Consider the following 23,132-nt stretch of genomic DNA (forward strand, 5'->3'; position numbering starts at 1 on the left):
TCCTTCACTCTTTATCATATTATTTTTTATTATATATGTATTTCACTTGTGATCTGTGTTTAGAGTTCCTTTTAATTATATTTGTTATCTAGTTTGTAGCATAGTGCATAGTGGAAGAGCAATATAAGTTTGTTAAGCTATGTAGTATAGTAAGCCTTCTACTTAGGTGTATAGTGCATTTTTAAAGAAACACGCACATGTAAGAATGTTAAAAGTGAGGATTCTTATCTTAGAAAAATGTTAGAAATTTCTCATTATACCTCATCATGTAGATACAGTTTTAATAAGATTCTAGTCTGTTGTACGTTTTTAAATTCTATTATCTTTCCTTCACAAACAGTATATTGTAGACATTTAAGGCTAAAGATTCCTTGTTCCTAATGGTTTCCATCTTGTCTCAGTTCCATTGAAAATATGAGACCTGAGTTTATAGGGAAAACATACTAATTTTAATTAAGGTCTGGAAATAGACTGCATATGTTTGAATTCCATTTTTTTTTTCCATTTGAAATACAGCTTTATTCTGATTCTAAACTAAAAGGAATGGGAATGACAGTGACAAAAGAGCTTTCACCACTGGATATTGTGATGTGACTCTAGCAGTCTTTTATTTGAAACTCAGGAAGGAAACATTTACATTCCAAAACAGCTAAATATGCAGGTCCAAAAAATGAAGGCACTTTTTAAACTGCCACATTCACTTTGAAGCCCATTCATCTCCTTCTACATCCTGAAGATTAAGCACAGGCTCTGCTCAGTTATATAATAAAGTGGCAAACATGCTGTACCACTGACCTCACAGGACAGTTGCCTATAAAACTGGACTTCTGGTATGCCTGGGTGGTGCAGTCAGTTAAGCATCCAACTCTTGGTTTTGGCTCAGGTCATGATCTCAGAGCTCAAGCCCCATGTCAGGGTCTGTGCTTAGTGTGGAGTCTGCTCCAGATTCTGTCTCTCCCTCGGCCCCTCCTGCCCCTCCCCCCCCATTCTCCAACTCTCTCTCTCTCTCTCTCAAATAAATAAATAAATCTTAAAAAGATAACTAAGCTAGACTTTTGACACTGGGCTCCAGTTGCACTTTTTCACGGGTGATCATCCTCATCCAGGAGAGCAGTTGCCTAAGCAACCTCTAGATCATGATTATTACTATGTTGCTAAAGCTAGGTCCATGACAACTTGCAGTGGGGCAAGAGCAGGCATGGCAACAGACTCCCAAGTTAGGGTTTCCAGTTAGTTTTCTAGCACACCACAGGAAAGGCTTTTCAAAGTTGTAGTTACTTGGGATCCCTGGGTGGCTCAGCAGTGGAGCATCTGCCTTTGGCTCAGGGCATGATCCTAGAGTCCTGGGATCGAGTCCCACGTCGGGCTCCCTGCATGGGGCCTGCTTCTCCCTCTGCCTGTGCCTCTCTCTCTCTGTGTCTCTCATGAATAAATAAATAAAATATATTTTTAAAAAAGTTGTAGTTACTTTTGGTAGAAATGTCATAGTACTAAATGTTCTTTGAGTGGAAAACAATCAATAGATTGTGCCTTAACTCTCCTGTTCTTAATGTCCACTTTGCTGCCACACAGCATGATGGGGATATTTTTTACACACTCTTAAAATATCTCTATGCCAGTTAGGCACATTCTTGTAATTAGCCCTTGATGCTATAGCAAACATTATAACGGCCCACCGGGTCTGGATGTGATACCCATTCCCTCAGTCCACCAAATTTCTTCTGACTAGCTATATCCCATACATTGAACTGAATATGTCCTCTGTTGGTATGGAACACAAGGGGATGGACCTCAACACCCAAGGTGGCTATGTACTTTTCAAGTTCACCAATTATATTATGTTTCAGGAACATGTTTTTTCCAGTACCACCATCGCCAGCCAATACAAGTTTGAACTAGACTTGGGGTTCTCCTTGGACAGCTATTGTACTGTTGCTTCCAGAAGTGTCTGCCCTGTCTGACTGAGCTGACTCCCATTTTTATCATTTATTGGCAGTGTGATCTCTGGCAAGTTTTGTCACTTCTCTGGGCCTCAATTTCTTTATCTGTAAAAAAGGAATTATAATGTTCTCTACATCACAGAATTGTTGTGAGGAGCAGACGAAATAATCAATGTTAAGTGCTTATCAAACAGAGCCTTGCATACAGTGAGCAAGCAGCAAGTATTAGACATTGATGTTTCACACTTCTTACCTTTGATGTAAAATGGAATACAATTAAAGATGGCAAAGATGCTGACTGTATTAGGCCTAGAAGTTTCTCATAGTCTGCTTTTTGCAAGGAAAGCCAGTAATATAATTCAGGTCTCAGAACCAAGGGAGCCGATGGTGTGAAGTCCTGGAGTCAAGAGGTCCAAGAATCAAGAGCTCTGATGTCTGAGGGCAGGGGATGTGGATATCAGGAAGAGAGAGAATTTGCTTTCCCTTTTCCTTTATTCTATTTGGGGCCTCAACAAATTAGATAATGCCCACTCACATTGCTAAGAGTTGTAGATCTTCTTTACTAAGTCTTTTGAATCAAATGCCAATCTCTTTTAGAAACCCCTTTACAGAGACACTTCAGAATACTGTTTTACTAGCTCTCTGGCATCTCTTAGGCCAGTCTAGTTGCCACATAAAACTAGCCATCACAATGACCTTTCCAAAACTAAATTATTAGCTGATAAGTCATGCTAGGATGCAGTAACTCAATGACAGTTGAGTGTGAAATTTCTAATGTGGCTTATAAAGGACAGTTTAGTCATGCCAGCATGTAATATATAAAATATAAGTTTTATAAATACACATGAGTAAGATATGGATCACCTGTCAAGGTAGTGTGAAATAGATAAGGATAAATTCATCATAGTTACTGGAACAACAACTGGAATCTTGTCCCAAAGAGCATTTCTTTTTCTAAGGGTAGTCGTGGTTGATAGGTTATTAGCTTTATTAGTTATACTCTTCAGGTCAAAAATCTATGCCTGTATTTTTCTAGGCTTCCAAATAGATTAATATATATAGTTTTTTATTAAGTACGTTATAGAACCAAATCACTTAGGATGTATGTTATAGTACTTTTCTGAATTGAAAATAAATAGCTCTTTGTATAAAATAGGGGTTCATTCATATATATTCACAATTCTGTATGAATACACTGAAGAAACTAGTGAAAAAAATAACTCACTTTCTTATTACTAATGTAGCATCCTGGGACCAAGTACAAGAAATGCTTAATTCAGCCCCATAGAGAATGCTACAGTTGATACTAGTTGCAAGGTTATGTATTTTGTCTTGCCTATCAAAAGGGATACCCAAGTTATCTCAGGTGAATGAGAATCAGTTGTACTTGACAAAGCTTTCCTTGGAGAAAGGAACCCTTTCCATAGTGCAGAGCAGAATGGAAAAGAAGTAGTAAAATTTCATCAAGATCTTTCAGTAATTGTGGTGGTGGTGGTGGTAATTTTGGTAATGTGGTAGGTATTTCAGGGTTTACTTTTTGGAATTCTTTAGATTTTTTTTTTTGAAGATGCGTATTGTACTATAATTGAAGAAACCTAGACTTCTCTTATTTCTTCCTTAGAAGTCAGTGATAAAGTGGTGTCCTACAATAAAGAAAATGGCACATTTATTCTATACAAACTGTCCCAAATGCTTTCTGATTCAGACAGCTAATAAGACAACTGAAATGCAATTAACAATTTTTGGAAGGTAGGAAATTACACTGTTTGTAACATTCTAAACTAAAGAGAGCACTGTTTTAATTTTTTGTCTTCTGTTGAGAGAAGCCCATTTGAGCCATTTTAGTTTATCTTCCTCTAAAGAAATGCAGCAAAACCCATACTTGGAATTAGTTTCTGGATATGTAGGATATCCAGAAGGCTAATAAGAACTGTTGATTACCCACCAGCTGCTTATTCTGAAAACAATCACTTTTATTCACACTGACAAAAACTGTATCCTCTGAAAAATGCAGCTCCTTAGAGGAAAAGCTAAACAATGTCATTTTGTTTGTCTTTGAACAATGCTGTTCTTTACTGTGACAATATGTAATTGTTTGGAAATGTTAGTTTTTGGTGAGTATTTGAGGTCAAAAAACATCGCTGGCTCTGATAAATAAATTAAGGTGTTATGAAATTTTTAATTAGAGAAATATAATCTCCTGAGGCACAGAGTTCTCAGAAGACTTGAATTGGCATCCCAGTGGAAAATATGACTTCTTTAAAAAAAATTTGTAAAAATATCTGATTATTTCAAGAACATTAAAATCTCTTAAAATAGAACTTTTCAGAATTACACAAATTTCTATGTTTATAACCAAATAAAGATTAGTTACCAGAGTCTGTTAATTGCCATTGCCATCCAAGATATTTTCATCATATGGTTTTAATACAAGTCAACAAATTCTTCAAATAGTCCTTTTATTTTAACTAAACTCTAGGGAAGCTTGGTAAACAGATATGATGCAATTATATTACCATTTTATGCTCTCACGATTCTTTTGAATGATGCAGCTGCAAAGTCATCTAGGCCAGTTATCAAGAAGCTGAAAGAACTTACATATTATTCCTTCTACTTTTTTTTCCTGGCATGGATAGAATTGCATTTGGACTGTAGATGATAAGGAATATGTTGGTAGTCCTTTTCTGTTGGAATATGACTTTTATAACACTTGGTGTACAAACCCACTTTACCTGACTTCTGCCTTTCTCTCAACTCACCTCTGTATTTTACCTGCCCTCTCACCTTAACCTTCAAGAATTTACAAGTTCACATATGCATTGAGCAGTTTCTCCCTTTCTGTCTGATTTTTACCGTGTTCTTCATCTGGATTACCTTCCCTTAGCTTGGCTATCTGGACAGAGACCTTATTTTAGCTCTAAGATGAAGTAATTTGAAACCTTTCCTGATTTTCTCCAAGGTTGAATAGATCACTTCTTTAATATATTAGTCAATCCCATTGAATCACTTTTTTTATATATTCTTTAATCTCTGTGAACGAGAAGATAATGTTTTAGATTCTATAGTTTTAGCATCTGATACATTGTGTGGAACTTGGTGTACACTCAGTAAGTGTTTGCTGAATAAATAATTTAGAACTTTATGGGTTTGCAATTAAATTTAACTGGATTAAAGAATAAACAGTGTTATTGGAACCTTCCATTGGCTCCATGTTCACTTCACTCAGTGTTCTTGGAAGTATTTCTAAACCTAGATACTCATTTATTCCATAGACATTTTTCTCTAGGTCCCAATGTTTTATGAAAGAAAATTACCATAAACATATTTGGGCTATTTGGATCATCTTATAATAAACATACTTTTTAAAAAATGATTTTATTTATTTGAGGGAGAGAGAGATAGTGACAGAGAACATGAGCCAGGAGGAGAGGGAGAAGCAGGATCCCCGCTGAACAGGGAGCCCGATGTAGGGCTCCATCCCAGGACCCCTGGGTTCATGATCTGAGCCAAAGACAGATGCTTAACTGAGACACCCAGGTACCCCCATACTATTGGTTTAATTTTTTAAAATTTTTTAAATTTATTTTTATTTAAGATTATTTATCTATTTATTCATAGAGACATACACACAGAGAGAGAGAGGCAGAGACACAGGCAGAGGGAGAAGCAGGCTCCATGCAGGGAGCCTGACGTGGGACTTGATCCAGGGTTTCCAGGATCACGCCATAGGCTGCAGGCGGTGCTAAACCGCTGCGCCACTGGGGCTGCCCCATACTATTGTTCTAATAAAATCTTATCATCTTATGAAAATAGTTCTCCAGTTTTCTAGTTACCTTTCATTATCCTCTTTCAGGCCTCTAAGCTTATATAGTACATGGGATTCCCAGGATTTCACTTTTATTTCCATAGTACCAAGCAAGTAGATATGACTTTGACTAGAAATTAAACTGAAAATTATCCCAAAGTCACTTAATATCATTATTTATTTTTTCCTACTCTTTTCTATATTCCTACAAAGTGATTTGTAGCATTTGTTATGAATCTTCTTCAGAATCATGTTTAAAAGATTCTACAAAGGAACATTTTCAAGGATACTTGGGGGATGGAAACATTTTTACCCACTTATGGTTCAAACAGCTTTGTGCTACTAGTTCATTAATTTGTTCACGTGTTTCTTCCACCCTTTAATTAATAAACATATTTGCATTTTAATAATTAGATTCCTTGGGGCACCTGGCTGGCTCAGTTGATAGAACATGTGACTCTTAACCTCAGGGTTGTGAGTTCAAGCCCCATATTGGGCATGGAGCCTACTTAAAAAAATAATTAGGTTCCTTTATACACATTTACATTTCCTTGATAACGTTTATACAATAGTAAAATGATAAAATACTCTTCTTTTACCAGGGAAGTAATAGCAAAAGAAAACTAAAAATAGTAAATTACATGTACTTTACCCTAACCTAATGAAAGGTGTAATGCCCATAACTTTATTTATATATCTCTTCCATTTTGCTTCATAATTAAGGTGTTCAGATTACTTAGAAAAACTATGAATGAAGGATGTCTAGGAGGGAGGAAAGATGGGATCTAAAGGAAGAAGAAAAGATGGATTATATCATTGAACTCCTCTTAATGAGAGTAAAATATCACTAGAGCCTAGTGACATCTTCTGTGGAGTAGCTTTTCCCAGCGTGGCCTGTAGTGACCCTAAAATAACATGTAGGAGAGAATGGTATTGGAATGGGATTTAATCTTGGCGGGATTATTTGCTATAGTTCTGGATCTTATTTCAATCATTGATTGTTCCCTGCCATTACATTTCTAGGAATTTTTGTCCTATAAGTAGAATTAATAGTTTTTGCATTGACGTATGAATCTACTAGGGCTTCTCCATTTTTTTTTTTTTTTAAGATGTTATTTATTTACTCATGAGAGACACAGAGAGAGACAGAGGGAGGAGCAGGCTCCTTGCAGGGAGCCCAATGCGGGACTCGATCCCAGGACCCCGAGATCACGACCTGAGCCAGAGGCAGATTTTCAACACTGAGCCACCCAGGTGTCCCTGCTCCATTCTTATCTGCATTGCTTTGATCATTTGAGAAAGAGATTTCTTTTTACTTCTTTAGACGAAAAAGGAAGATCATAGTCAGGTTTTAAGAACTTATCTTTATTCTCTAAGTCTCCCATTAATTTCTTTACTTCATTTCTTTCCCTTTTAAGAAAAACAACTTTTTCTCCTTTGTTTGACATCTAGGCTAGGAGAAAAAGTAGTTTGTGCCAGGCTAATGGTTGAGTTGCTGTTGCTTTGTGTTGGCAATTCTGAAAGAAAAGAAAACCCATTTTCCAGATAATTTTTTCAGTTGTCATTTGGAAGCAGAATTAGACCACATTTTTTTGCAGAGGATCCATAGAAGTCCCATAGAAGTTGGACTATAAAGTGAAGCTCCAGTTTTTTTAGATTCTGCTAGAACTGCTGACACCCAGTGTGTATAGCCAGCATGGTCAGAAGAGGCTAGGTTCCAGAACCACCTGGGATGTGTGTTATACACTGTTTTCTTTTTTGTCCTGACTTTTTACCTTTTTGTGTTTTGAAACTAGCATACACAAAAAGTATTCATAATGTATGTATATACACAATTTAATAGTAAATGAATATTGGAGTACTCATTACTCAAGTTTAAGAGACCTGTCGCTAACATTAATTAGTTTATGTTAATTAATCAAACTTCAGGGGTACCTGGGTGGCTCATTCAGTTAAATGTCTGCCTTCAGTTCAGGTCATGATCCCAGTTTCCTGGGATCTAGCCCCACACCTGGCTCCCTGCTTAGCAGGGAGTCTGCTTCTCCCTCTGTCCCTCCACCCATTCATGCTCTCTCTTTCTCTCTCTCTCTCTCTCTCAAATGAATAAATGAAGTCTTTTAAAAAATTAATTAAACTTCATTAAAGGCTCCGTTAGGTAAATTTTTTTAGGTTTTATTCTAACTAAAGATCATATTAAACTAGTATTAATACCTGATCTTCATATTTGGAATATTTTTATAGTAATTTCAAATGTTTTAATAGAGTGATGTTAAGTGTATCACAGAGTGGTGGCTTGTTAAAGCCACTCATTTTCTATCTTCTATTTGAAAATGTTGTGATGAAAAAATTCTTTGCTAAGGACAGACCAAACCCCAAAAGTACTGTGCATTTCCTAGTTCTTTACAGTAGATTTTTTTTCCTATATATTATTTTATTTCTTCCCAGCTTGATTCTAGCCTAAAAAAACATGAATACTTTCTCACTTCAGCTTCTTGGGAGTAGAGCTTATGTTTTATGCAGTTCTATGTACTGAGTTTTTTAGTATAGTGCCTGGAGCACCAAAATGAGTGAGCAGTAAAGGAGGGCGTATAGTCAGAGTCCTACCACTGGGTGGTGCCGAGCATCAAAATGCTCATTGTAATTGTTCCCTCAGTTGCATTTCAAATGTAGTACAGGTCTGTCAATACCTGGGAATTCCTGGTCAGCTCATAGTAAGTGCAGAGTTTTCTTTTTGTTCACAAAAAAGTTCTTTCAACAAGCTTTATTTACAGTGGTGGGTGGGTTGAAATGGAATTTCTCATTAGGGTGAGAATTAAGATTTGGTTAGAATATGAATACCAGCAGTATCCAAAAAATATGAATTTTGATCATATTTTTCACTTTAACATGCAGTTTAATATGCGCATGTAACTAGAAAATATTTAATGGATACCTCTATGACACTTAAGATGCAATTCTGAAAATTTATTTAGGAAACTTTTAACTAATATAGTTAATTCTAACTGGTAAATTTTTAGGAGATTTTTTTTAAAGCATCTTCAAACTGGTGGCAATATTAGAAATAGCTGCACATAAAGGTTCATTTGGGTTTTCTTAACATCTCTAAGAAAAAAAGGTTTATTTTAATTTTAATTTATTGTACTAATGTGCTAAATAAATTATTAAAACTTCATTGGAAATAGCCACATTTAGAGACTTAGAAAGACTTTAATTTTGTGATGATGTGTGGCGGAATAGTATTGCTGCAATGAAAAGCACAAGTTTATGATTGCAGACAACCTACAGAACATTAAGAACTCATTATATAAGTAGGTTTTCAACTTTTTTGACTGTAAGAAAGTACAGCCAAATCCACAGTAAGAAATTTATTTTTATTCATGCCCTAATACATATACAACACATAGCCTATAATAAAGTTTGATGAAATAGTATTTACCAATACTACCTATAATACTCTGGTATATGAAATTTCTTTTTATTAAAAAAAAAAGTTCAACCAAGGTCCACTAAATTATTTTACTACCCACAATTTTTATTACCTGCAGTATTTAAAAATTGCTTTCCCATGTACCAAAACAAAGATTAACTTTAAGATGCTGCCACTGGAATGCAACCTAAAATCTTTAATTTTTAAAGTTACCAAGTATTCTAGCTTCTGTTTATGCTATACTTGAAACAAGTATATGCTTGTTTAACAGATTTTTTTTTACCAGCCCTAACAAAAATACTTTCTAATTAAACAAGTAAATTCAACTTACCTCAAAGCCTAGATAAACATATGCCATTTGTCAAAAGGTCAACATTCTTAAAATATCACCTTATTTATATAAGAGAAGAAACATGCCTTTGTATCACCATAATAAATGTCACAAAGCTTCAGCATTAAAACCACATACTTTCCTTGACAGTTTCTCTTAGAACTTTTACGTACTTAATTTTTTTTTAAGGAGTTGTATTCTTATCAGATTTACTTCTTTTTTTTCTCTACCACAGAAGAGAATTAAGGGTGGGGAAAAGCTGGAATTACTATTAGTAGCCTAGTCCTAATGAGTACAGACAGAGAGGAAGTGAGATTTAACACTTAACATTAAGGAGAAAAACCAGCTAAGGTCTGGAGAAGCCTTATTCACCAGATCCCCCAAGTCATTGGAAAAGGTCAAATCATGTTTGGTACCTTTTACTGAGAAATCTGGGAAAATGAAAAATATTTTAGGAACACTTTTATCCATGATGACTGAAGTAAAATTTTTGGCCTGGTTTTCGGGGGGAACTAAGCAACAAATATAAGGAGCTTTTATCTTTATGGCATACATCTTGCTGGGTGGGGCCGGTCAGACTGTTACCTTAGTTGTGATTTATTTTGATTGAATAAGTGTTTATGTGAGAGAGCTTCTAGGCTTGAGATATATATACAAATAAACAAGGTAGTTTGTTTCCTTAAGGAACATAAAATCTTATGTACAAAGTACTCTAAATGTTACTTTATCATCCTTATTTTTCAAGATAATAGATTTAGTTTTCTGATAATTAATGTTTTTACCAAGATGATCGGGATGGGGAAGTTCTCTTCCATATCTAATTTTAATTCAGTGATATCATTTTAATATGAATGATATCAAACAATATCATGAAAAAAATATGGTCATTACTTTTTCAAGGCCTGCCCCATGCCAGCACTGTAGTGTTTATAAAATAATCAGGAGATACAGTTCCAGGTATCCTATATTAAGCATAATGGCTACATTAGGAATCAGTGTTTCATAGATTCTAGCATTATCTCCACATTTCTGATAGGGGAACTGAACATTGTCTCCAAAAAGATATGTCCTTTAATTAATTCATTCATTAATAATGGCAGTCAACATTGGGGTACATGTATCTTTTTGAATTAGTGTTTTTATTTTGTTTGGGTAAATACCTACTAGCAGAATTACCAGGTTATATGATATTTCTGTTTTTAATTTTTGAGGAACCTCTGTATTGTTTTCCACAGTGGCTGCACTAATTTACATTCCCATCAGTAGTTCCCTAGGATTCCTTTTTCTCCACGTCTTCGGTCAACACATACTTTAGTGTTAAGTTGTATACTTTATATATTTTGGATATTTACCTCTTATCAGATAAATCATTTGTGAATATCTTCTCCCATTCAGTTGCCTTTTCATTTTGTTAATAATTTCTTTCACTCTGCAAAAGCTTTTTATTTTGGTGTAGTCCCAGTAGTTTATTTTTATTCTTGTTTCCTTTGTCTGAGGAGATAGATCTAGAGAAATGTCACTAAAGCCAGTGTTAGAGATTACTGCCTGTGTTTTTTTTCTAGGAGTTTTATGGTTTCAGGTCTCACATTTCATTTTTAATCTACTTGAGTTTAATTTGTTCATTCATTCATTCATTCATTCATTGAGAGACAGAGGCAGAGACATAGAGAGAAGCAGGCTTCTCACAGGGAGCCCGATGTGTGATTCAATCCCCGGACTGGGATCATGTCCTGAGCTGAAGGCAGACAGTCAACCGCTGAGCCTCCCGGGAGTCCCCATTTGAGTTTATTTTTGTGTATGGTATAAGAAAGTGGTCCATATTCTTCCTTTTGCATATAGCTGTTCAGTTTTCCCAGCACCATTTGTTGAAGAGATGGTCTTTTAGCCATCGTATATTCTTACCTCCTTTGTTGTAGATTAATTGACTATATAATAGTGGGTTTCTGGGCTCTCTATTCTGTTCCATTGATCTATGTGTGTATGTTTGTGCCAGTACCATCCTGTTTTGATACTTATCGAGTGTTTTTATCATGAAAGAGTATTGATTTTGTCAAATGCAGTGTTAGCTGCATTTCGTAAGTTTTGATATGTTTTGTTTTCATCACCTCAAAGTATTTTATAATTTCCTTGGTGGTTTCTTTTTTGACTCATTGGTTGCTTAGGATGTGTTAATTTTGACATTTGTGAATTTCCCAAATTTCCTTCTAATGTTGATTTCTAACTTCATTGTGGTTGGAAAACTTTGTATGATTTTAGTACTTTCAAAGCTACCGAGGATTGTTCTATGCCATAACATCTGGTCTACCCTGGAGAATATGCACTTGAGAAAAATGTTTATTGTTGAGTGGAATGTTTCATAGATGTCTGTTAGGTCTAGTTAGTTTATCGTTTTCTTTAAGTCTGCCATTTCTTTGTTGATCTTCTGACTTGTTTTTCTATTCACTAGAGAGAACATTGAAGTTTCCAACTATTGTTGAATTGTGTGTTTCTCCCTTCACTTTTTTCAGTTTCGATTCATGTATTTTGGAACTCTATGATTAGATGCATATATGTTTATGATGCCTATATCTTCTTGACGGAAGACATTATAAGATGTCTTTCTTTGTCTTAGTAAGAATTTTTATTTTTAGGTTTTGTACTGTTTGCCTGATATATCTTTTTCCTTTTATTTTCAACCTATATGTGTCTTTGAAAAGTTTGATTCTTTTATAGGAAGTACATAGATGGATCATGTTTTTTAATCCATTCTGCCAATCTCTGGTTTTTGACTGAGATGTTCAAACTGTTTACATTTAATGTAATTACTTATGAAGTAGGATTTACATATGCCACTTAATTTGTTTTCTCTTAGTCTTTGTTTTTTCAATTCCTGCCTTTTCTGTATTACATGGATATTTTCTGACACACCTTTTTAATTTCTTTGTTGTTTCTTCTATGTGTCTTTTAGTTATTTTCATAGTGATAGTCCTGGTATTGCAATTAACATTTTAAGTTAAAATAGTGTAGTTCAGATTAGTTACATATAAAAATTTTGATCCAGTATATACCTTTATCTTACCTCCTCTGTGATGCTATTATAGTATTATTATCATACAAATTATAACTTTATCTAAGTCCATTAACACATTTTTTATGCAGCTGTCTTTTAGAACAATAAGAAGAAAAGAGTTACAAATAAAAATATCTTTTTTAAAAAAGATTTGTTTTAGAGAAAGCAAGAGAGCACAGGCATGTGTGTGTGAGGGGGAGGGGCAGATGGAGAGAATCTTTAAGCAGACTCCTTGCTGAGGATAGGTGGGGAGCCTGATGAGCCTGATGTGGGGCTGGATCCCAGGATCCATGAGATCATAACATTAGCCGAAACCAAGAGTTGGGCACACCACTGACTGAGCCACCCAGGTGCCCAATAAAAATATCTTATTGTTTTCATAATACCTATGCAATTATATTTACTGCTGCTATTTATTTTGTGTAGATTCAAGTTACTGTAGATTCAAGTCATTTCAGCCTGAAGGGCTCCTTTTAATATTTCTTTGTTTCTTTTTTTGTTTTTAAAGATTTTATTCATTTATTCATGAGACACAGAGAGAGAGGCAGAGACGTAGGCAGAGACATAAGTAGGATTTATGAGATCATGACCTGAGCCAAAACTGAGAGTCCTTTGCTCAACTGACTGAGCCACCAGGTGCTCCTCACCTTCATTTTTGAAGGAAGCTTAATCTGGAAATAGAATTCTAAACTCAGTTATTTCCTCTTGCAGCCTTTTATTAATTCATCTAAGTATATGATTATGTCAATTTGCAAATTAAGAGCATCTTCCTTTGTAATCTATATTTATTCTCTCTCTCTTCCCCACCTCCCACTGCCCCATACCTCCTACCTTCCTTATTTCATTGGCCAGAGTTTCAGTACATTATTGAATAGATGTGGTGAGAGTGAGCATCTTTCTCTTGTTGCTGTTATTTAGAAGAAAACATTCAGTGTTTTACCAGAAAATATGTTGATTGTGGGGTTTCATTGTAGATAACACTATTAATGTAGAAATATTTTAAAATATCAACATAAAATATGGACTCAAGGGGTGCCTGGATGGCTATTTGGTTAAGTATCTGCCTTCAGCTCAGGTCATGATCTTAGGGTCCTGGGATCGAGCCCCACGTAGGGCTCCCTACTCAGCAGAGAGTCTGCTTCTCCCTGTCCTTCTGCCTCCCCTCTGCTTATGCTCTGTCTCTCTTTCTCTCTCTCTCTCAAGTAAAGAAATAAAATCTTAAAAAAAGTGAATTCAAGTTCATTCTTGGGCAGGAAAGATTTAGAGACAAAAGAAAATAAAAGATGGGTGTTTTAAAGTCACTGAAGGTATGATTAAATTTAGTTATTCTCTTCCTAGTAGTCAAGCACTTACAATGCATCTTGAGAAAGGTGTATTTTTTTTATATTTATACCCAAACTAGATAGAATTTCCAGATAGAATTTTCCTATTTATTTATTTATTTATTACATTTTTAACCTCTATTAATACTAGTTTTAGTAAATAAAATTATAATGTCACAGAGATTTCCCTCTAAATCATATTTTATTCTGAATTAATTATAATCTGACATATTTCAATATATTCTTTCAGCTTCCTAGTTAAAAATAAATGACCTTTTGGGGCCCCTGAGTGATTCAGTCAGTTAAGCATCTGCCTTTAGCTCAGGTCATGATCCCAGGGTCCTAGGATTGAGCCCCATATCAGGCTTTCTGTTAAGCAGGGAGCCTGCTTCTCCCTCTCCTGCCTACCACTCCTCCCCCTCTTTCTCTGTCAATCAATCAATCAATCAATCTTTAAAAAAAGTGACCTTTTTACACTTATAATAAAATGTTGAAATAATGAACTAAAGGTTGTATTATCACTAAAATTAGAAGAGAATAGCAATTTAAATAGCAATTTAAAATTGGCTGCTATTTTGAATGAAACATCTTTTGCCTATCACTTGAAGGTAAATGTTCTTAGAAACATGGGGCATCTGTAGGAGATGTGTATGGTGTTCATGGAATGTTACCTGTCTGTCTGAAATAATCCTGATTTTGAGCTTGCCTTTTCACTGTTGTTCAAGTGAACAGGGCCTCAGCCATGTCAGCGCCTTATTCATTTGCCTTCTGTGAACCCTGACAAAGTAGACCCCATATCTGTTTTTCAGAATGATCTTCAAGGTCCTGCACAGTTTGGCCCATTGCTTTCTTTCTTCTCACCTCTGATTCTCCAAGAGCAACAAGAAAAATCAATAGCAATGACAATAATCAAGACTAGCATTTATTTAATATGTGCCAGGCCTATCCACTATTTTAAGTGTTTTACATATATTAAATCATATAATCCTCAGAATAACTCTTTAAGTTGGTTATATTATCAGGCTCATTTTACAGAAGTGAACTTAACTTGCCTAAGTTTATACAACTTGTATATGACAGAGTCAGAATTTGAATACAGGTAATCGTGTTCCAAGAATTTATACTTTAAACTCCATTTTTATAGACCTTGCTAGGTCCCACCTTTTGTTCTTTCTCTTTCCTACCATGTGAAAAATTTCTCCCAACTCTTCTATTGTTTGCTCAAATTTCCTCTCATTTTAGTTAAAGGGTAATTCAGGTCCCATAAAATCTGTGATAGACATTTCAGCCCACTAAGTATTTCCCCTCTGAGTTTCCATAAACTCTGTGTCAATATTTTAGCACTTTTCTTCTTGGTTTAAACTCTGTTTTGTACATAGGTTTCATATGACCCAGAAGATTTTATGATCATGTTGTCTAAGTCTTGATGATTTCTCAGTTCTGTTCCTCTTTCCACAAGTTTGTAAAATGTTAAGTAAGACTAATCATTTTGGTTTTCCTCCTCATCATTGGGAAGCCCCATGCTTCCCTATCTAATCTCTTTATTTATTTTGGAGAGAGAGATTATGTTCAAATGTGAACTCTGCCTAAATGTGATTGTAGGGCACTTATGTTTACCCATTTTTCCTCATTTCTAAAATATAGAAAAGAATACCTACTTTGTCCAGGCATGTTAGGTATTAGGGATAATATATGTAAAGTACTAGCATACAGAAGCTTCTTTTATTCTTTATAGTTTTTGGTCTGGAGCCTTGTTACATGTATTCTATCAACAGTTTCCCCCCAACTTCTCATGCCTTCATGTCCATAAAAGATCTCTACGTAGGATCTTGATAGCTCAATCAGTTCTTCTCACAAGGCTTTTTTAAAATTAGTGTCAGTATTACCAATTTGTCCAGTCTGGAAATAAGATGAACTATTGTGTCATTTCTAGGATTCCTTTTAGAACCTATCTTACTGAAAGGTTTTTCATTAGCAGTCTATATCTTCTGACATACTGGCTACGTATTATAAGAAGCCCTCAGTCCCATATTTCTTCAGAACTCTTGGATAGGTACTGCTTGGTCTACATAATGTAATTGCAGCTAATTTGTTGATGAGATGTAAAATATTTAGAGCATTTACCACAATTTGAGCTAATAGCTTTGATCAGTCTCCTTAAAAAGGCAGATTGACAATACAATTCAGAAGGCTTTTTCCTGAAATTTTCAGTTTCAGTTTAGATTTGCTCACAGAGCATGCTTTTTATTCATGAATCTTTGAGTTCTTTGCCTCCATCTGACACCATGTGTTTGAGGTTGCATTTTATGAATGTGAAACATTGCACATGTTTACTAAATGATTTAGTTTTATTTCTGCCTCATGTTCTTAAAAATACCAGCTGCTGCTTAGTTAAAAATGTAATTTAATTTGACGCACGAATTTTGTAGTTCATAAACATGGATATAGTTTCCTTGTTTGTATTTGTAAGTCTGTTGGTCCATATGTTAATGTGTTTCTTGATTTAATTTTAATACTTTATGTTCAAGATCAATAAAAACAACAACAAAAGCCTCAGGGAAGACTTCTTGTATAATTTTTAAAAACATGTTTCTATTTTTTGGAATTCACACTTGTACGTTCAAAATTCCTGCCTATTTTAGTGGTTTTCTACTTTAGGAATTTTATTATTTTGTTAGCAGAGAACAGCTTTCAATATTGATATAATATTATATTGTATTTATGGAGACAATTGCTTTTTGGAGGTGTGAAAGAAACATTTCTCCTCAGTTGCTCCATATAGTTTTAAGAATCTAATGGCTAGGGGACCCCTGGGTGGGTCAGCAGTTTGGCGCCTGCCTTTGGCCCAGGGCTTGATCCTGGAGTCCCGGGATCAAGTCCCACATCCGACTCTTTGCATGGAGCCTGCTTCTCCCTCTGCCTGTCTCTCTCTCTCTCTCTCTTTCTCTCTCTCATGAATAAATGAATAAAATCTTTTTTAAAAAATCTAATGGCTAGATTTAGTTACACATGTAGATTGTTGTAAATCCAATAATTTATATTGGTCATTCTTAATAATTGGGGGTTCAGAAAGCCTTATATAAAATCGATGATGGCTTCATCCCTTCTTACCAGAAAAACTCACACATAGACAACTGCGGGAGATTTAATGATCCCATAAAACGTTTTTTGAAATAGGATAGTACATGTATATGTAGTATAATATAAGGCACTATATAAGATCTTTAAGAAAATGGAAACAAGTTGATATAAATACTATAAGCAGGGAGCAGTTATGCCAGTGCTTGAAAAAAAACATGCAATAGGGCATGGAATGGGGCAGACTTCATGGAGATAATGGAATTTGAAGGCCCAATGGGCATTCAGAAGACAAAGCCTATTCCAAGCAGAGATAATAGCATCAGCAAATAGAGGCAAGAAAGTACCTGACCTGTTTGGATATCCATGAGTATTGAGATCTCCTTGAAGATAATGATTGTTTCTGATTCACCTTTTATTTCTGCGCTCTGCCACACAGTACCTTATGCAATTTTATTATGTAAATTCAAATACTAATTAGATTGAACTTTTTTTTTTAACCATTTATCATGGTTCCTGAGACCACCTTTATGTGTGTCCTATCATGTTGTATCTTCACTACAAATATATATCTTGCAGGGAAACAAGTTAAATCATGTGATTTTGATGACTGTGCATTAATTGGCTCTAAAAAGAAAGCTAAAACTTCCTTTTTTTTTTTTTTGCTAGAAGAGAACAACTTTTGATATAAACTTTGTATTTTTTTAAAGATTTATTTATTTATTCATGAGAGACAGAGAGAGAGAGAGGCAGAGACATAGAGGGAGAAGCAGACTCCCTACAGGGAGCCTGATGAGGGACTTGATCCCAGGACCCTGGGATCACGCCCTGAGCCAGAGGCCCTGAGCTAAGGCAGACGCTCAACCACTGAGCCACCCATGTGTCACAACCTTTGCTTTTCTTAAATTGTATCTCTGGGAACACATGTTTTTTGAATGTCTGAAAGAAATATTTCTCCTTAGTTACTGGGTTAGCTCTTTGGGAACTGTTAAAATGGTCACTAAAGAATCAAAAAAGCTAATTGCAACCCCAACCAAGTATCTTTTTTTTTTTTCTTTAAGATTTAACTAATTTATTTGAGAGAGAGAGAGTGGGTGGGGGCAGAGGCAGAGGGAGAAGCCGACTCCCCACTCTGTGGGCAGCCTGACCTGGGACTCAGTCCTAGGACCCTGGGATCATGACCTGAGTGAAAGGCAGCTGTTTAATCGTCTGAGCCACCCAAGCACCCCCAACCAAGTATACTTTTGTGTAACTAAAAGCTAACTGGATTCTCTTCTGCTATGGTAATAGAATGAATAAACAACAGATTAATATATAAGTAATGAGTGAGAAATAAGATTTAGAAGCTGTAATATCCTATCCTCCCTTTAAGGATATTTTTTCCCCTCCCATTGAAAAAGCAGAAATTATCTATGTGGAAGAAGTTTTGGAGCTAGCATTGTCTCAATTTTAGCTAAATACTTAAAAAATGCACACATTAACAAAAAAAAATAGTAAACTTACTTTCTTTGGTTATTGACATTTTCTTGCAGGACTGCCAAACATTCCTTGTAACAGTTTTGTTGGCTGGTTAATTTTCTCTCCATGTTCTTAACATTAGAGCAGTAGGTCCTGTGTTGGTGAACTACTTATGCTATTTTAATTAGTTTTTTAAAAAAATCTCTGCCTAATTTTCTCTCATGTGTTAGTAATGTTATAATGTGGGCTATTAATTTGAGTGTATATTTTATACATTTACTCTTGAATGAGTAATATTTAGTGAGTGCCTACTCCATGAGGCTCTTTCATAGGTACAATAAGAGGCTCTAAAGAGGAACAAAATATTAATTCCTTGAGGCACTCTTACCTCCTACAGATTGTTTTTTTTTTTTTCAGGGATAGGATAAAATTATTCTGATTAATCTACATGAAGAAAAATAATTTGTCCACGTTTATCCTACTAATAAGCAGCAGAGGTAGATTTGAATGTCCAAGGGCTGATGACTCTTGAACCTGATCTTAGCAAGTCTCTACCTGTTAGAGCTAGATAGGTTTATTGTTTGGGGTCCTTTTAGTATTTTAGCTTGTATCTCTGTCCTTTATTTGCTTCTCATTTACTTCGTACCATGAATGAAATCAAGAAGATATCCAAAGTCATTGATAATCAGTTGTAAAACATGTCATGTTTCAAGAACATACTTGAGATCCAGTCTTAACATATATACATAATCTAGACCTAGACACATGGTATATAGACTTGCTGATTTATGTTGAAGTTGAGGGATGCCATTACAAAACACTCTCTCCCTCATATTGTGATTGTTTTCTGACCTGCAGGTTTTAAATGCACAAAGAGCAGGATACAAAGCAGCCATAGTTCACAATGTTGACTCTGATGACCTCATTAGCATGGGATCCAACGACAGTAAGTACAGGTATCACTTTTCTTCTCTCCTGTTTGACAGATCTTTTGGAACTAAAACTTAACAAGATATTTTCCCCTCTAATTTTCTGTTTAAAAACAAAATTTATTTTCTATCAGAAAGGTAGCTCAACCCTCTTGGGACAATTTTACTCATACTGAAGTGGAGTTTGTTCTTTTCTGAATAGTTAATTGTTTTGTTTTCTTTTACCTTTGTGTTTCATTTTAGAAGATGTCTTGATAATTTTGCAAAAAACAAAGGAATACCAAAGCTTTGAATAGAGATAAACATCCTGAGTTAAGGATCCCATATAAGAATTCTTGTGAGGGGCAGCCCGGGTGGCTTAACGGTTTAGCTCCACCTTCAGCCCAGGGCCTGATCCTAGAGACCCAGGATCAGAGTCCCACGTCAGGTTCCGTACATGGAGCCTGCTTCTCCCTCTGCCTGTGTCTCTGCCTCTCTCTCTCTATATATATATATGTGTCTCTCATGAATAAATAAATAAAATCTTAAAGAAAAAAAGAATTCTTGTGATTTAGAGATTTACAATATTAAATGTTAGGATATGTGTCCTATACTAAGTAGCTACTATATATTCTTATAGAATTTCAAAGCCACGTATTTGTGCTTTCTTATACCAGTTGGTTATTAGCTTCTTAACATACATTGACATACCTGTAGCTTTTCATTCAAAATGGGAAGGTTTTCCCTTATTCTCTACTAAATATTAGCTTGTAGGGATAATGAGCCAATTCTAACCAAATAACTGGCATTAACCAGTAACTTTTAAGCTGTACACTTTCACTTAATTTGGTGAGAATGATAAAGGTCTCTTTTGTTATGTTAATGATGTGGTTTTTGGACCCCACCTAAGAATGAGGGCTGATTGCCCAGATTATCAACCATATGATGAGAGGGTTGGAGCTTTCAGTCCCCTCCTCACCCTCCCACCCTGATCTCTGGGAGAGGCTGAGGACTCCAGGTTGAATAGATCTCTAGTAGCCAATTGTTTAATCATTTGTACGTGTAATGGAGCTTCCATAGAAACCCAAAAGGACAGGGTTCAGAGTTCCATGCCTGGGGAGGGCACAGAAAGTCCAAGACCCTTCTCACATACCTTGCCCTATGTATCTCTTCCATCTGGCTGTTCCTGAGTTACAGTTTTTCATAACAGACTGATAATCTGGTAAGTAGATTCTCTAAGTTCTGTGAGCCCCTCTACCATTTAATTGAACCCAAGGAAGGGGTGCAATGAAACCTCTAACCTATAGCCAGTGGATCAAAAGCACAGGTGATAACCTGGACTTACAACTGGTATCCGAATAGTTGGGGGCAGTCTTGTGAGACTAAACCTTTAACATGTGGAATCTGATGCTATCTCTAAGTAGGTAATGTCAGAATTGAGTTGAGTTGTCCATGGTATGGGGGAGATCCTCCACATACCCATTGAAAATTGGTTTCAGAACCCAAAACGTGCTGCCAACGTTCATGATTAAGTATTTTATTTTTGTTTTCCTTCTAGCACATAACCATAATACCTCTGGCTACTAAGTGCCATTGAGTCTCATATGCAAGAAAGAGCTTAGAGCAAAGAGCAGACATAAAGCTATGGACCGATAGCCTATATTAGAATATATTTAAGACTTTGAATAATTAAATCCTCAGTAAGAAATATTTTGGAGTCCTTGACTAAATTTTTTTATAGCTTAAGACCGTATTTATTGTTACTATTTGAGTAGAACGCTTTTCTTCTTACCCCTAATATAATCTGAGGCAATATTTTAATTTATAAAAAGTAAAACTAGGTAATAAGTTTGTTAATTTCTATATATATTTAAAATTATTAAATAGTCTAGCTGATTAATTCATTATAATTCATGAGGTACCCTTAGGATGTTCTAGCATTTCACAAACAGTTTAATAATCACTGGTGGGAATTAGAGAAATTGATGAAGGTACTTTACTTGCTAAATAAATTAGTTCTGTGGGTACTGCAGATTTGACACTTTTCTTCTCCTTTAACTATCTCTCTTAAAAAAAAACAACAGGTCAGTTGCTTTTGTTACCTATATATATTCCTAGCAAAATGGAAAGCATAAATACTCAAGAAAGAGATGTGAGTTTAAATTGAAATGCCCACTGTATCAGCTGTATAACTTTGAGCAAGTTACTTATTCTTTGTATATTTTGTTGAAGGCCTGAGCCCATGTTTAGCAATCTTCAAGACCTGCTCAGGCATTTCAAGTTAAGCATTCATATTTGAAAACTATTTGCTCTTTTTTTTTACATGTTTTCAATAAAATTTTTGCAAGGAAGAAGTGCCTGTTCCCTCTAACACCTTTTTTTGTCTTTGTAATACCATAAAACCTTTTTGTGATAATCGTGTCAGTTCCTAAGGAAAATGTGCTAAATGATAAAAGTAGCATGTAACCATGTAATCCTGCTGTTGCCATGGAAATGTTCCAACTGAGCTATTAAATTTCAAAGACTGCTCAGAATTTTGGTTCTTGCCTTTATTGCTTGTATTATTTCTGTGATAATTTGCTCCATCCTTCTATATGTGTGTTTTGGACATTTTGTATATTGAAAAACAAATGTTGTAAAGATCTTTACCATTTTCGTCTTTGCTGTTACTTGGTAGAGGAATGGAAAACATGGATTCATTAAAAGAGGCATGTATTTCTCCCCCTTTTTAAGGCTTAGTCTACAGCAAAGAATATTGCACATGTTCTCCTAGGAGTAGACATTCTAGTATCTGGAAACAAAAGGAAGTGTTAAAAGCCCCTTGCTGCCAACATTTTACACAAGGAATTTGTTTTTATTTCAGTGAGGACATAGGGTAGGTTATCTCAGTGAGCCAGTAACATTTGTCTTCTTCAGGAGTAAGCTGAATGTGATGGGGGAAAACATCAATTTCAGAAGCAGGAAATGTGGGTTTATTCTTCTGGGTTAGTTAATATATGAACTAGCCTGTGCCTTTGGGAAAGTTACCTAACCTTATAAGTCTTTCATCTGTAAAGGTGTGAATAATTTTAATTTTTATTTGACCTGACAAGATTATTGAAGATCTCATGAGAGCAGGTGTATGAGAAAATCCATGCCATGGCAGAGGGGCAAGAGCTCAGATTAGGAGGCCTTAGGTTTGAGGCTAGGCTGTGCACATTCCTAATTGTTATAACCAGGGTGAGTTATCATTATGTCTTGGGTTGTTTCTTCTTTTTTCCTTTCTGTCTTCCTTCAACAAATACTTTTTGACAGCCTACTCTTTCTCAGGTACCGTTTTAGGCACCATGATTGTAGCAGGGAATGATACAGTTTAAGGCTCTGCCCTAGTGTCTTTCAGGAAAGTAGCAGAATGCAGTAGCTAACAGCTACCCAGTGGCTTCTGGGTACTGCCTGCTAGGGTTTGAATCGCAGCTGGATCACCTGCTAGCTGTGTGATTTTGGGTATCTTACTTTACCTCTCTGTAGGCCTCTTTTCTGATCTGTAAGATGGGAATGATAATAGTACTTAACTCATTGGGTGTTGAGGGTTTTTTTTTTTTTTAAGATTTTATTTACGTATTCATGAGAGACACAGAGAGAGACAGAGACATAGGCAGAGAGAGAAGCAGGCTCCCTGTGGGGAGCCTGATGTGGGACTCGATCCCAGGACCCTGGGTTCACGACCTGAGCCAAAGGCAGATGCTCAACCACTGAGCCACCCAGACATCCCTGGTTGTTGAGGATTGAATGAATTCAGACATATAAAGCATTTAGAAGACTGCCTGTTCTTAGT

General features: G+C 35.6%; 1 protein-coding gene and 1 pseudogene across 4 annotated transcripts in view; one reads left to right on the top strand and one right to left on the bottom strand.

Moving 5' to 3' along the window:
- The window catches only part of RNF13 (ring finger protein 13), a 150,411-nt gene that overhangs the window by 62,157 nt on the left and 65,122 nt on the right, over positions 1–23,132 (top strand). For 3 of the 4 annotated variants that reach the window (XM_041734007.1, XM_041734006.1, XM_041734008.1), the window contains one exon: positions 19,269–19,356. In XM_041734007.1, coding sequence (XP_041589941.1) covers positions 19,269–19,356 — 88 coding nt within the window. Of the gene's footprint in view, positions 1–19,268; positions 19,367–23,132 lie in introns of all 4 variants that reach the window. The other variant, XM_041734009.1, reaches the window with a different exon arrangement.
- On the bottom strand, positions 1,083–9,530 carry LOC121479022 (annotated as a pseudogene).

The sequence above is a fragment of the Vulpes lagopus genome, chromosome 19 (genome assembly GCF_018345385.1).
Source record: "Vulpes lagopus strain Blue_001 chromosome 19, ASM1834538v1, whole genome shotgun sequence".
In the NCBI taxonomy this organism is placed as follows: domain Eukaryota; kingdom Metazoa; phylum Chordata; class Mammalia; order Carnivora; family Canidae; genus Vulpes; species Vulpes lagopus.